This window comes from Oxyura jamaicensis (genome assembly GCF_011077185.1).
Source record: "Oxyura jamaicensis isolate SHBP4307 breed ruddy duck chromosome 5 unlocalized genomic scaffold, BPBGC_Ojam_1.0 oxy5_random_OJ106517, whole genome shotgun sequence".
Taxonomy (NCBI): Eukaryota; Metazoa; Chordata; class Aves; order Anseriformes; family Anatidae; genus Oxyura; species Oxyura jamaicensis.
In genome coordinates, this window is record NW_023303968.1 from 1 (window position 1) to 15,301 (window position 15,301).

The 15,301-nt window shown below is 46.0% G+C and overlaps 1 protein-coding gene across 1 annotated transcript in view; it reads left to right on the forward strand.

The window, feature by feature from the left end:
• The first annotated feature begins 7,219 nt into the window (after window positions 1-7,219).
• The window catches only part of LOC118157410 (RAC-alpha serine/threonine-protein kinase), a 72,829-nt gene continuing 64,747 nt past the window's right edge, over window positions 7,220-15,301 (forward strand). The window contains exons 1-2 of the mRNA XM_035311719.1: window positions 7,220-7,517; window positions 13,823-13,994. Coding sequence (XP_035167610.1) covers window positions 13,949-13,994 — 46 coding nt within the window. The 5' untranslated portion in view covers window positions 7,220-7,517; window positions 13,823-13,948. The remainder of the gene's footprint in view (window positions 7,518-13,822; window positions 13,995-15,301) is intronic.

A 15,301-nucleotide genomic window follows, 5' to 3' on the forward strand; every position in this document is an offset into this window, starting at 1 on the left:
AGTGTCTGCCCCAGAGAACCTCTCACCAAAAAAAAAAAAAAAAAAAAGAAAGGGCTGGGGGAAGGGAACTAATCAATTATTGACTTTGTCTGTATTAAATACAGGAGTGTCTGAGGTACAGAGATTAAATGACTTGGCTAGGTTATGCAGAGGGCCTATAAAAGAGCTGGGAATTGAAAGTAGCCCTCTTCCATCTAAATTCAGACATGTTGAGTCATCAGTCAATAACAAGACTGATTTCCACGGCGGTAGCGTTTGGAGCTTTAATCAGGTTTCATGTCTATTATGCAGGGTACTGTGTAAATATAGAACAACAGATACTCTCTGCAGGTATGTCCTTAAGCAGATCCCCACCGATTTCAGGGGAACTCTACACATCCAGGAGGGTGCCCTGGGGTAGATCTGATTTTCAAAACATGGACAAGATGCAGTAGGTGGGAGTAAAACCTGCTGGATTATAGATAATAGGATCACAGGGGTGCCTGCATAACGTATGCAGTGTGGAAACTTTGTTTATTGCTTGTTTTATTTTGAAAGAGGGTGAATGAACAAAGGAAAATCATAAAGTTTAGGAGTCTGGTACCTAGGTGCTTTTAAGTGTCTGAGTACTGGTGTTTTACTGAATCGCAACATTTTCCTGCTCAAAAGTAAATTAAAAACAAACAAACAAACAAATATTTAAAACAACTGCAGCAAAGCGACTTTTCATTTTTTCATATAAACAGTCTTTAGCCAAAAGTCACTTCTTTGCTAACATAAAAGGTGGAGGGGGGAACGGTAAATGGGAAATAACGATGCTATCCTGGGAAGAACCGTGAGCACGTTTGGAGGACATCTGCCGAGATGTTATCGGTGGCGAGGAAGCCCTGCCCGTGCCATGACATCATTTTCTACTGCTTCCAGCGTGTCCTGGCAGGCTCAGGGGCTGCAGCGGGAATGCTGTGCGCGAGCCAGGCTGGATGCGGCACAGAAACACAGCGGGCCTGGTTCCCTCCAGCCTGGTGAGGAGGAGCTGGCTGAGGAGCTTTTGCAACATGGTTCTCCAGCCGAATGCAGATGACAAGCCTGAGGGCAGGAAAGACTGCAAGACAGGTCAACAGGTGGCTTTCTTTCATGGTTGACTTTATGGTTTTAAGATGTAGTGTGCATGCTAGAGGGGCACCAAGAAGCTCCTGCAGCTGCCATGCAAGGCACTACGTACAGACACACGGACATCCTGTTCCACACAGCCCCGAAGGGATGGTTGTGCTCTGCACAGCCTTTGGGGGACCCAGTTTAATGTGTGAGCCATCCTGTTCGAGGCTGGGATGGGAACGTGAACAACCAAGCAATACCTGCAGAGTCAGGGACCAAGAAAACTGGTGTTAGGTAATGAGCATGGCAAGAGGTGAGGGGGCAAGAGCCAAATGGATAACTTTATAGTAGCAGGTTGTTTTCAGCCTGAATTTGGCGGTGTTTTGCATGTGCCTGATTCTCATTTCTGATACCTTCTTAGATTTCTAGACAGTTTCAGTTCATTTGGCAGCAGCCTTTTCAATGGCTTCGAAAGTGATTCTCCTGATCACGGCAATTTACCATGCTTCAGTTCATATCATGGACCAGTCCTGGAGTGCATGAGCTGGGCTCCCTTCCAGTGAACGCACAGCAGAGATGTCCTCCAGTTCGTGTGAAGTCCAACCACCGCCAGGCATTCAGTCCACGGGACCCAATTACAACTCAGCTGAAGCATCCCCCTTTGTCAGTACTCCGTCTGTGTAGACACAGGGTCCTCCACATCAGCCGGGTCGCTCTGGAGGACAACTGAAGGGCCACTACTGCTCACGCAGACCCAGCCGTCTCACCTCATTACCCACAGGAAGCTTCAGGCTGGGGGGAGAGGAAGAGGCTTCGGGCTTGGAAAGAAGCCCTGCCCCTAAAAGCAGGATAGACTAACTTGCTCTGGCCACAGTATGCTACAGCCACAAACCTAAATGTAGGCACAGCTAACAAAAACAGCAAAGATGGAGCCAAAGGTCAGTAAAAGCTTTCAAGAGTTTTGTGACAGTAAGAAGTCAGGCAGAAGGAAAGACCTCAGTAATCGTGTTGAGGACAAGCGGCAGCATGAGGTCAAACCTGGTTAGACACCAAAGAACTAGAGGGGAGAGATGCTTAAACTGAAAAAGAAAACAAAACAACCCACCCAAAAATGCTCTGAGCAGAATTTGCACTTACTGGACACCTACAAAAGCAACCAACACAACACTGTCCCACATGGTATTGTGTTACTGGGGCTTTCCTTTCCTTTCACAGGACAGATTCTTGTATAATAAATAAAGCAGAAATTCCTCTCCCTGATGTTGCTCCACAAGCCCATTGTCTTTCGGCTGGTGTCTGACTGCAGAAACAAAGGCACAGCATGGCTCTGGAGTAAAGAGAGCACCAAAGATAGGAATTCACCTTTCCTCTCTTTCTCTGATTTTATTTGGTTCATGGTAGTGTCATCTCTTTTACCTACGAAGTGTGAATACAGATGAAGACATCACTAAGTGCAATTTTATGGCTGCAGGAGCTGGAAGGTCAGCCCAGAATGATAATGGGACGGCCATTTCTGCCCTTAAAAGTTTCCAAACTATAAAATTTTGATGAGGTGATTCAAACTGTAGCAGGTTCTTGTGTGTAAGCAGATGCCATTAAAATTACACTGAAGAAATTAAAAGCAATCCCTTCTCTTCTAGCGCTAGTGTACGAATAATAGCAATACAAAAACCCACCTGCCAGTTCACTGGATACATGTCTCACTTAGATTTTAAAGGAACTAATAAGCTTCTGTCACCAAAACACCTAAAACTTTAACAGCTCCATTAAAGCTCTTGAAGGAAACTGTAATGATCATGAGAAAGATCAACTCCGTGATGGCTTCCACTTGGAGCTCAGCACAGCCAGGACCAGTGCTCCCATGGTCTATTGCTGTGCCCATGCCCAGCTGCGCTGCTGCTCCTTCCACGTTTCCTTGTCAGGATTTGCAGGGATAATCAAACACTAACACTGCCCTCAAGTTGATATGCCCATATTGTGCTTACCTGTGTAATTTTAAGAGAAAAGCATAATCAGTGGTGGGAGTGTGAGAGATGGGAACGTAACAGGAACCTTGCAGCTTTTACTTTGGGTTTCTATTTTCAATATGTGCATATAACTTCAGTATTTCAGTGTCACAGGATTTTCCTTTCTGAGTATAGCTAGGATCGCAATGTTTCCTCACACAGATTACTGGAGTTTCAGCGTTCACAGGTGTTTTCCCAGAACTAAGAACTCATGAAATATTATTTTACTAATAAGGGAGAAAATCAGCAGTTTGAAGTAGATTTCAGTCCATTAACACCAGAGGCTGTGTCTTTTGATGTGTCTCTACAGCGCCTAATGGTGCCTGGTCCAGAAAGGGACTTGTGGTTACTACTGCAACAACAAAAACAACTGTGGTGGTGTATGGGACACAACTGATATATTTGCTATTTTTGTATGCTCTAAAACTAGTGCATTTTCTATGCAAACCATTCAGTTCCTGTTTATATACCAAATTCCCCCCAGCATGTTTGCTGCCCTATGTTACAGCTATCATTATTCCTGATGAAGAGGACTGTAAGGCTCTGGCTTTGGAGTTTGTCAACAACACCATTCATGACTCAGCCAGAAAAGCTCTTTGCAGGACTGGGAAGTGTGCCTTCCTCCTGCTCCAGCTGGAGGAAGCGTGTTGACGCCCCAGTGCTGCCCAGTTTTAGCATGCTGGCGACCGGGAAAAAGGATCTGGAAACTAAACATAGGTCTGTCTGACCTCTCCAAGGAGTTTTAGCAAGTCATCGGGAAGAGCTCCCAAAAGTATTCTAGCAAACAGGCATAATTCAGATCGCTGCTCTTCGAGTTACCAGTGTAAGACCACTTAAGTCTTGTACTGACAGGACAAATTTCTAAAAAGCAAAGTCACAATGTTTCAATATGACTGTATTTATTATTTTTTTTTCTAGATGGCCTGCTATTGTTTTGCCGTCGAGAAATACACCTTCAAACATTGGATTTGTTCAATTTTAGCAGCACACATGTTTATTACAGTTGGCCCTGTGAAATGCACTTTCAATTTGCATACTTATTAAGATGGATTTTTGTCTTAGATCAAACCTGAGCTGTTCGTTTAAAAACTTTTAATGCCTATCCTGAAATACTGTAAACCTAATGGGATTTCATATAGTCTTTTCCCTTGAGTACAGCCCACCTTTTAAAAAGGGAGGTGCAAGTTCCCTGTTGGACCATAAATGTGCTGCTACTACTTGCAGTTATAGAACAGAACTTGTTCTACTGGTGGTGAACTCAATAATTCCACTTCATCTTACCGTGCTATTCTTTCTTTTTACGCCTGACTGGGTAAAAAACATTTTTTATCTATAGCTGCATAATTCAGACATTTTAAAATAACTTGAAAAGTTACATCAAATTATACGTTACCTATATATCTGTTAAGAATGGATGGGAACAGGAGTGCCTGTCCTTCTGCTGTGGTATTGATACAGGGTCTAGGAATCAACCATTCTTTGGCACTAACCCCTGTGTTCAGTATCATAGGGTAATACAACACCAAGGAACAGTGATGCGCCTTATCCTGCATGATTTAAACAAGAGTAAATAGATGTGAAATTTGAGGAAGCGCTCAGGGAAATCTAGGGACTTCCCTCAAAATTAGGGTTTATAGACTATAATCCCGTTGATGATAACTGAATGATAAAGCCCACATTGTTTGCATTTATAACAATTCTTGAGTGATTTCATTGTTCTCAGAGAAAAGAAGGCCTGCTTTTGTTCATTGTTGATACAAAGTCACTCTTGCTGCAGACCAGGCACTTCCTACTTTACCTGGGTATTTTTATCCACTGTACTTTGCTGTGTTTGAGAGATAAGCCTTACTCCAGACTCCGAATCTAACTTCCCCTTCAAATTTGGGGGAATGTCGGATCCAGATCAGGATCCAATCTTTCTAGTTTGGGCCTGTCTTTCATCACGGTAAATCAACAGTTGGCAAATCTAAACAATCTGTTCACGTTGATTTTTTTTTTTTAATTGCACTTCCTTTTTAGCAAACAACAGAGGTTTATTTTCTTCTCTTCAGGACTGAAATCTATGTTTACCGTATGACCTTATTTTTAAAACTGCTGCTTCGTTTGCAGGGGGGAAGTCCTAATGACCTTGCTCACCAAGCCTGGGAGCTTATCAATCAGAACAGAGTTTGGCAGGAAGGCAAGAAAGCTCTCCTGCAATCAGATCTGTTACCAGAGATCCCCCTGCCTATACAAAAATGTCTTACAGCCCTGAAGTCCAGTATTTACACTCTACTGCTAAATGTAATTACAGGCTGAAAACTCAAAATTAGTTCATAACAAAAATAAAAGAAAATAATTCATTTAAGTTCTATAAATGTCGTCTTAACTGCAAGCTTTGCACACTTACAAATAATTTCCTTTTAAAGATATCTTTGGTACCAACCTACATTTTAATCTACACTTAATATTCTGAACTTAATGCATGATCTGTAGAATAAATGTGATCACAATCCCAGAGAGATTGTGAGAGATTGTTACAGATTTTTCCTTCCATTACCTTTGCATATTATTAGGGTGTGGAGGGTTCTCTCAGCCATTTCATTCTGCCCTCTCATCAATACAAATCTTTCCACTGATGGTAGATGCGGATCTGACCCTACACTAAGCAATTAGGCTTGTACCATGGGGGTCTGCTTGTTCTGTTAAGTTACCCGAATGTTACATTTTTAAAACTGTGCTGAAACATGTCTTACTAATCCTAAAGGAGAGCTACAGAAAATACCATACTGCTGAAGCAGTTCTGGCAGGAGGAAATGGTCTGTTTGCTGGCGGGTAAGGAAGTCTCATTCTTTCTCCCTCCATCCTGAAGAAGAGTGAACCTTTTCCTCCTCTTTCTTGTCACTGGCTCCTCTAACGCACTGATGTACACAAAATCCAGTGATCCATTTGACGCTCAGAAAACTTGTGGTGGAGATGATAGCTTGGACAGAGCCCCTAGTTGATCAAAATGGAAGAAGAAAAAAATAAAATATGAATTTCAGTAATCACCCATAATCATTCAAATGACATGGTGGGAAAGCCTCTCATTATATCAAATAGATTTGCTGCCAGTGTAAATGCAGAGTCGTATTCCCCAGCTTTACTGCTGTAAACACATTTTATGCACCTTTATTTTGTTAACAAAGCAACACTGTGGGAAGATGTGCCATTTTCTAAATTCTAACTAGCTTCCAATTACAGAAACGCGATCATCAGTGATCGTACATTCCTGAACAAATCAAATCATCCTTACAGCCCAGTTAGAGTTTATGGCACTGTCAATTAGAAAATAAACAAAATCCCTTAATGAGTAAACAGGGCAAATTTTGATACTGGAAGCACAGAAGAAATAATAAATCTGTCAAAGCCGTTTCCGCAACATCGTTTTCTTCTCAGAGCAGAGCGGCTCTTAAAGCCTTACAAAATATTGCCCTGCCGCAAGCAATAGCTCGAGTCACTCCAGCGACCTGGGGCATTTTGGGGCGTTTTGGGGTGTTCCTGCTGAAAGCAGGGCGGCCTAGAGAGAGGCAGCCGCCAGATTTGTGGCCCTGGTTGCTGTCCTACCTGAGCCCCTGGGCAGTCGCTTGGCCTTTCTGCGCCTCGCAGCCCACTTGCTGTGGAAAGGGGTATTGAAATATTGAAAGGTACCGAGACACCCCATTACTTGATCGATCAGTATTCAGTAGGCGCAGGGAAAGCCTGTGAGCGCAGCGTGCGTGTGGATTTGTACTGTATGGCTTTGGGGTTGCCTTATGAAATCGCCCCGGTGCTGTGGAGCTGAGGTGACACAGAATTGTTGGCGTTGGGGGGGACCCTGAGGTGATCCTGTCCGACCCCCTGCTCGGGCAGGGTGACATCCATGTCACACAGCTGCCTCTTCCCCACAGGCCGAGGTGCCACGAGGCCGCCGGGCCTGTCCCCACGGCCCTCTCAGCAGCCTTGCATTTTGGGGCTAATAGTCAGCATTTCGGGCAGCCCGGCCGCTGGGCGAGGGTTACGAACGGGGAACGGGGGGGGAAGAAGGCGGCAGCGCGGACACCCGCGGCTCCTTGAGGCTGGGGGGGGAGGGAGGCAGGCGAAAGGCAGGGTTGCTCCTCCCGGCCGGAGGCGGAGCGGCGGGGGAGGCAGGCGGGCAGGGAGGCCGGCAGGCAGCCGGAGCGGCTGTGCGAGCCCCGTGGGCCTGCGAGAGGGGGAGGAGGAGGAGGAGCCGCCGCCCCGCCGCCCGGGGATGGTGAGGAGGAGGAGGCGGCGGCTGCCGTGAGCCCGGTTAGGCCTTTGGAGCTCGGCACCCGCCGGAGAGCCCGCCCGGCCCGGCCGGCTGCCCCCTTTCCCTCCCCCCCTTTTCCCTTCCCCTCCCCGGCTCCCTTCCCCGGCCGCCGCCGCCCTCCCATCACCTCCTCCCCGGGCTCCAGCCATGTAAGTGCCCCGCTCCCCCGGGTGGGAAGGGGGGGGGTGGAAGGAAGCGCCGGGGCCTGCTCCGCTGTGCCGAGCCGAGCCGTGCGGGGCCGGGCAGGGGAGGTGGGTGCCGGGGCGAGGCTCGGGGGGCGCCCCCCGTTGTCCCCCGGCTCCCCCGCCTTAGGCCGCGGGGGCGGGCTGGGGGCTGCCGCCGCCCCTCCGCCGCCCAGCCCCGGGGCCGCCAAGCTGGGGGGGGGGGGGGAAGTGTTTTTGGGGGGAGGTTTTAGGGGGCTGCGGCCCGGCTAGGGAAGGTGGAGCCGGCCTGGGGGGGGGGGGGGGGGGGCTCGGGGAGAGCAGGAAGCTGCTGGCTTCCCCCGGGGGCGGTGGGTGGAAGTGTGGCGGGGTGGGGGGCTGCCACCGGGCCCCCGCCCCCACAGAGCCGCCGGGGGTCGGGACCTGCCCGAGCATCCCTGGGGGAAACGGGGTTGGGGGGGGAGGGAGAGGGGAAACGAGGGGGGCGCGGGTTATTTCTGAAAGTGTGGCAGATAAAGTAGCCGAGAGCTCCTCCGCCCCCTTCCCCTCCGTCTCCCCCCGCCCCCGTTTTCTGCCCTTATCTTTTGTGGCAGCCCACCGAGTGTTTGCACATGGGGGGTGATCCCCCCCCCACCGTGTGTGCAGGTCCTCGGGCAGCCTTTCTGGAGCTGATTTTTTCCCCTTCTTCTATTCACTGACCTGTAGGGTGCTGTGTGCAGGTGCCCTCTCACCCCATCCTGCTCCCCCTTCCACCCCCCCCCCCCCAAAGGTGAAATTCTGCAATTGCTGAGATGTTCCTGGAGACTTCTAGGACTTTTACTTCTCTTTCTTTGCAGAACACACAATTCTAATAGAGTACGTGAGCACACTGAGACTTATTATATGTTTTACAGTGTGGTACTGATGCTAGTACGGATTACACCTTATTGGGGTTCCCCCCCCAGCCCCTTATACCCTTGGGAAAATATTGAACAATTTTTCTTTCCGCTTTGTTTTTCTACCATCCCGAATAGATAAGAAGCAAATGTGTGATTTGCTCTTGTTTGTTTTATTTATTTGTTTTGTTTGTGCCAGGGGAGGGCTGTACATTTCAAAATACAGTTATAAAGGGGAGTTACTAACACTTAATTCAGGAGAATATTTGTTTACAGGTAAATACATTTGACATACTGCGTGACTAGTAATTACTTTTTTGTAGTAGCTAATTTCCTGATGACAGCCACAACGTTTGTCTGAGTTAATAGATTTAAAGACGCTGTGGAGCTACCTTTGATTTTTTAAATAGGAGGATTTTCATTGTGTATGACGTTTATAGAGCTGGTTTTGGTGCCCAGCAGTGATAAATCAAATGGAAGAATTGATCCAGTGGCCGCAAGTAACCTGTAGCTCCAGCACTGGGGTTTGCTGGCTTATAAAAACGACCCATAAGTGATTACATTTAGGGTTCAAATAGGTTTGAGACTGTCTTGGTTTGTTTTGGGGGGAGGGGAGCGCGAACAAAACTTCTGTTATAAAGACTTTAAAATAGAATTTGAATAATTGCATCTTAAGTTGGCGCAGAAGTTCTGAGCAGCACAGTTCTTAAATTACATGACTGTAAACTGTAAAAGGACTTGTTCTTGCTTTGGAACATAAAGAGGATTTTGTCTAGCCAGTGTCTTTGACAGAGTATGAAGAGGTTTCTTTTCTGCCATCGCTCGGTTTTGAAATACGCAGCTTCGTTTGTCCTATCAAACTGTAGTTGTGGTTGCAGCTTGGGCAGCCTGAGTGTTGTAACTCCGGCCCCTCACCTGAACAAAATTAACCTCCTGCCTATTGATTAGTAAAGACAAATTACAGCTTTGTGCGCCTAGATTACGCTGACAGATTGAAAGAAAAGTGGAAGTGGCTTTAGAGATTATTTTCTCCTCCAGTTACCGTTTTTTCTACCGTTCTTAGCATCAGAGGAGCACTTCCAAGCCTTGCAATAAGCAGCACAAGCAGTCACGAAATACCTGTTTCTGTGCGGTGTTGTTCTGAGATGGGCTAGGAGCAAACATTGGTGACCACGCCTAACTCAAGGCCCTCAATGCATTTTTGTAAAGTAAGCTAAGATGCTGGAACTGCTTGGTCCTGGGCTTTCTTGAAAGCTGCCTGCCCAGATTTGGTAACTGGGTCATGGTGCGAGGCTGCTGTGAGTTCAGAGGGCCTCGGGTGCGCTGGAAGCACTGCTGCTCCTGCGAAACACCGAAGGTAGGATTTGCATAATGCAGGAGATGTACTTCACCGGTCAAAGCCTGGTGGGGATACCTCTCTGCACGCTCTACTTAAAACGTTGGCTGGAGCCCAACTTCGTTGTGTGCCTATGCAGTTTAGATGCAATTGGCTGTGAGCTCAAAATGAGATGTGAAAGAGCGCAGGTTACTCTGATAGCTCATGTCATGGGCCCAAACACACACATCTCTGCTCCCATGTGGTTCTTATATGTCCTGTCTACTCTTGTGACCATGTCCCGTGGCCAAGGTAGGCAAACAGGCATCTGGGTCCTTCTCTGAGCCATCCTGCTGTGGTCCTGATCTGGGCTGATGGGCACAGCCAGCTTGCCAGCTGATCTGGGCAGGATCTGGTTGGATCTGGTGGATCTGATCCTCCTTCCAGCAAGTCTTTCTCTCCTTCACAAAGATGAAGTAATTACCAGAGATGCTCCTGCATCCCCTAAGCTTAAGTTTCAGCTTCAGCATCATGGAAGAATTCATTTTCTTCCTGCTCTCCTTTAGAGTTTTAGTAGAAAGGAATATAACAGTTCACCTTGGAAGGAGGGCGAGGAGGACAGATTCATCTAAGAGGGATTTGGAGGCAAAAGGAAGCAAACATGAGTAGAAGAGCCAAAAGAGAAGGAGCTCTCCCAAATACGGAAAAAGATGGTTCAGCTCCACCTTCTGTTTGTTTGACTGACTCCTTAGAGCACGTTTCACTGCTGCAGTGCACAGGGAAGTGAGTTATCTCATTATTTGTGAAGAAGTTAATAGCCTTTACGGAATTAATGCGTGCAGAAAATCAGCACACACCGTGATAGGATGTTGATGTCACGCTATTTGTGATTTACTGCACTTCACCCGTGTGAGAAATATTTTGGAATTGAAAAAGGTATTGCAGAAATGCCTGCTGAAAATAGGCAAACCGAACGCTAAAAGACGGAGTTGTTGAGCTTTTGACAGCATTCAGTCATGTGCAGACACAGGCTGGAGCAGCCAGGTCATACTTACCTCGGATGCCCTCTGCTCACTGGGAACCATTCCTAGATGGCCATAAATGAGGTCTGTAATCACTTTTTTTTTTTTTTTTTTTCCCTCTAAGGATTTTATGCAAATAGAACTTTCTCTGGTTTACACATCTTTAGAAGTACACTGACCTGTAGTTAACTTGCACTTCTCTTCCAAGAAATTACTATTACTTGCTACCACTCTATTTGGTATCTTTTATTTAAATACATATATTAAGCCCAACTTGGACATGTGTTTTGAAGTACACCAGCTAGAGTGGGTTTGCTGCCGTTGGAGCTGCATCTACAGCCATCTTACTGCGTGGTGAGAAGGGATTCCCAGCTCTTCACACTAAAGAAAAACGAAGTCCCCCTAATAAATTCAGTGCACTGAAGGAGTGAGGTGGAGCCCACACTGCAGGTTGGTGGTAGGGCATGTTCCATGCTTTTTTCCCCCTTCATGGTGCCGTGCTACCTGATGTTCTGTGCGTGGCTCCTTCGTCATATCCTCTGTCCTGTTCACCTCCTCTTTCCCCTGGAAGGAGGTGGGCAGGTAGGCACATCCCTGAGGGCAGGGCTCCGGTAGCAATTGGGGGATGCTCCTTGTATAGGAACTGTAGGCAGAGGGCAGCCCAAACTTTTTGGATACCGCAGAAACCAGAACAAGTAGTTCCTCTGAACTCTGGGTTTCTTTGCTGATCTGCAGTTTTGGGCTGCATAGTCACTCTGATTCAGTTTGAGGAGACGATATAGGCTGTGATGAGCAGGAGGTTGCCAGGTGGTGGTAATCTTGGCAAGCGTTAACCCAGACAAACCTGGAATAAGTTAGCGGGGGGTTCCTGAGTTCTGTGCCCTCGCATCTTTTTCTGTTTTAAATAATAGGATTGTGCTTTCTACAGACTAGCTTGGCTCATAGCTTTGTTAAAGTCTAGTTCGTGAGAAGGATGTTGTCGGCTTAATGCAGTTGAGATGCTGAATTGAAGGCGCAGAGGCAGGTGACGCCGTCCCCGTTTTCTGTTACGGACCACGTTCGATGCGTTAACTTTCACACCTTGGTGTTGCGTTTCCATACCTAAGCTGTGATAATCTTGGGGGTTTTGCTCAACACTTTGCAAATTGCTGGGTGCTTCTGTGAAGCCCTGAAGTGAGGTCTCATCTCCTGTTGACATCAACAAGTCAGTCTAGCTAGTGTGACTGTTGTGGATGTGTTTTTGAAAGGAGGGCGAAAGCTTACAATGTTCATCAAGTTGTGTCTTAATTGCTCTGGACCAGAAGGAATTTATTGTGGACAACTGGTAGCAGTGGGTTGCTGGTCTCTATTCCGCAGCATATGGTCCTTGCATATTTGTTTGGGAAATTGAGGCATTCTTACAAGTCTCTTGTCCCAGTCTCATTTTTTTGTGTGTTTTCCCTCCCTCAGGCAAACATCTTATCTGTTTCTCGGAGTGATAATTACAAGCAGAAAGACATGGCAGATCCATAATTTGGGAAAAAAAAAATAATCTTTTTTTAATCATTTCCCCAGAAAATAAAATGTTACTGGAAAAGCTGAGGACTAGTGACAAACAATGAAAGTTCATAGGCAAGATATTGGTAGCAACCTTGCTTCTCTTGCATCTTTTCCCCCCTGTGAATTTCAGTTTGCAGTGATGGTTCAGATTTGATTCCCCTGCTTTGCAGAGTGTTTTATTGCTCTGACAACGAAAGGCACAGCCCCTGTGTCCCTGCTGGTGTTTGGGTTCTGGGTTGGACTCGTTTTGACCACCTGCTTCTTCCACCCAGGGCTGTGTCTTAGTGAGTTATGTGGAATTAGTTGCTTTTTAATCTAGTTTCTGATGGATATCACCTGCGTGCTCACCAGTAATTGACGCATGCCTGCCAAATGCTAGCAGAGTTGGTACATATTTGTTAGGTGGGGATGGGATGTCTCCAAATTTAGAGAGATGCTGGTAACAGCCAGGTCTTTGGTGGTGTGTTCCAAATGCTGCTAGGTTCGGTTCTGCTGTATTAAACTCCTTAATTACTGCTGAGAACGCGTCACCAATTGTAGTTCTGATCGCTTAACACCAAGCTGGATGGAGGTACGGACGCTTCCGAGAGCACAGAAGTCGTTAAAGGAAAACAAACAGAGAACATTTGTACCGCAAGCAGGACAATAATCAGATTCAATTTAGGAAAATAATGAAAGCTGATGCATCTGGGAAGAGATTGCTTTCAGTGAGGGAGGGAGAGGTGGAGAACATTTCTGTGCTAGCCGGCCATGAGATAGATGTGTTTTCAATAAGATGCAGCAATTTTGAGCTATTTAGGTAGGGACTTTATCTCATAAGGTGGAGGGGTAAAAATTGTAAGTCATGCTTAGGTGCATTTCATTGCAGGAAGGACAGCAGCAAAATGCAGCGAGTTCGGAGAAGGGTGATAAAATTGAGCAAGGTGCTTATAAGGGCTGATTTAGGGTAGCAGAAAGGTACGTGAGCTTATCTGAGGTTCTTTGCATGCGTCTAAGAGAGGTAGGAGTTACAAACATCAAAGATAAGACAATTTGGAGGAAAGTCATGGAGATTTGAGTGGGAGAACAGGATGACACCAAAGCTAGGAAGATGTTAAGTGAAACACTGGGAATTTTTACTCTCAATGCTTTATCTCTAAGATGCACTGTGTGTTAGTTGATGGACTGGTGTACAGCAGGCTGTAAGGAAACCTTCCAGAACTTGTCTTCTTACCAGGAAATACAAGACTTTGCTAAATCTCAGAATTATGATTGTTGAGGGGAGCTTGGTGTTGTTGGAGAGCTGGAAGATGTCTTCTGGGCCAAGTCTTGCAGCCACCTCTGCTCTAGCCAGTGTGGAGAAGCAGGGCTCTAGCAGGCACTTGTCCCAACATCTCCACCCGTGGAGACAGCAAAATCCTCTTGAAAAGCAAAGCCCTCATTTAGGATTTGTAATTAAAATAATAAAAACAAACCAGCAATGAAAGCTACTCCCTGTTGTATCCCCGATTTACCATGTGATGCACTTCAAATGACGGTGGATTCTTCTTTTGATCCTTTCAGAAGTAGCCGAGAAGGAGAAAAACGGCAAACCCAACAAGAGCCCCTTTGTGGACACTTCTGGAGCTCAGAAATTTCAACAGTGATCTTTTGGTGTAAGCTGATCTTCTGAGAGACATTCCTGCCATTATGAATGAAGTAGCAATAGTGAAGGAAGGGTGGCTTCACAAACGAGGTAAGTGTCTTTTCTTTCCAGGACGACTGGGTGCTGGGCCACGCAGTAAATTGGTGTGATCTGGTGTCTCTGGGTGCGATCTGCCCCTTAACAGGGTATCTTGAAATTGTCAGTTCTTGTTCTCCTGTCCACCCTAGTGGGAAACTGCATCTAAGGAACGCGTTTGACTTTGTCAAGCTGAGAAAGCACACCTTGTAAGGGGATTTCTTTGGGTTTGTGCGCGTGTGAGTTTGCTGAAAACTGCACCAGCTCTTGGGTTTTAAAATGATGATGAATATAGCAACTAAAGGACACGATACTTAGAGTGTTATAGGTTCAACTGTGGCAAATTCTTTGTTTCACATGTATGGCTGTAGCTTTTCTTTTTGTCTTCATACGCCGTTGGAAGGTAGAGTTGTCTTGAGTTGAATCTTCATTTGAACGGTGATCGATACCCCTGGATTTTGCAAGCAGTGATGTTCTCTTCCAGAGACCTGTTGGGGAATGTGGTGTTTGGTTTGTGTCTGAACCACTCGGTACCAGTGTCCTGGACATGCAGAATAGCCTTGACTTTGTGTGCTCGGTGCGTTTCTGGTTTACCACTGATGAAACTTGATTTTTATCAAAAGTCTTCTCAACTGAGTGGTGAAACTGAAATTACATAGTCATGTGTACAAGTAAGCTTTTTGCATCCTTAAATGTTTATGTACTTATTTTTATTGGGGGGTTGGGGAGTGTTTGTTTTTGAGTACTGTGATGCTGCTCCTCCAAGGCTCTTGGCTTACCTGTTTCTGTGTCCTCTGTTAACATTACTTGGAAAGGAGAGACCCGTGTTAGGTACTTTCCATAATATCGTCATTTTTTTTGGACCAAAAGCAAAATCTGTATGCTCCAGCAGTAGGGAAGCTTGCGTGGTTCTGCAGACTCAGGATTTTTCTAGAGGGTTTGCAACAACATGCCTGAAGGTGCAAAGGTATAGTGTAATTGTTTTTGGAAGAAATGGAAATACATTGCCATAACCTTGATAAAGGCTGATGGCTCTTCTGCAACAATAAAGTTTATAATCCATGCTTTAAAAAAGTGGAACTATATGTATTTAACAGCTGGATATGCAGCTTAGTTGAGCAAATTATCTGATGCTTGATGTAAAAATGCTTTGATAAAGTTTGTTGTTTGTTGTTGTTGTTGTTCTGGTCTGTTTACTTAGAAGCAAGAGTAGGAATGCTCCTATCGACTCATTATTTTAAGTAACTCCCTGGATAGTTCTGGTGTACCCAGGCTACTTTATTCTGATAAGGTACTTGTGGATTGCTGTGTTTGGATAAAAG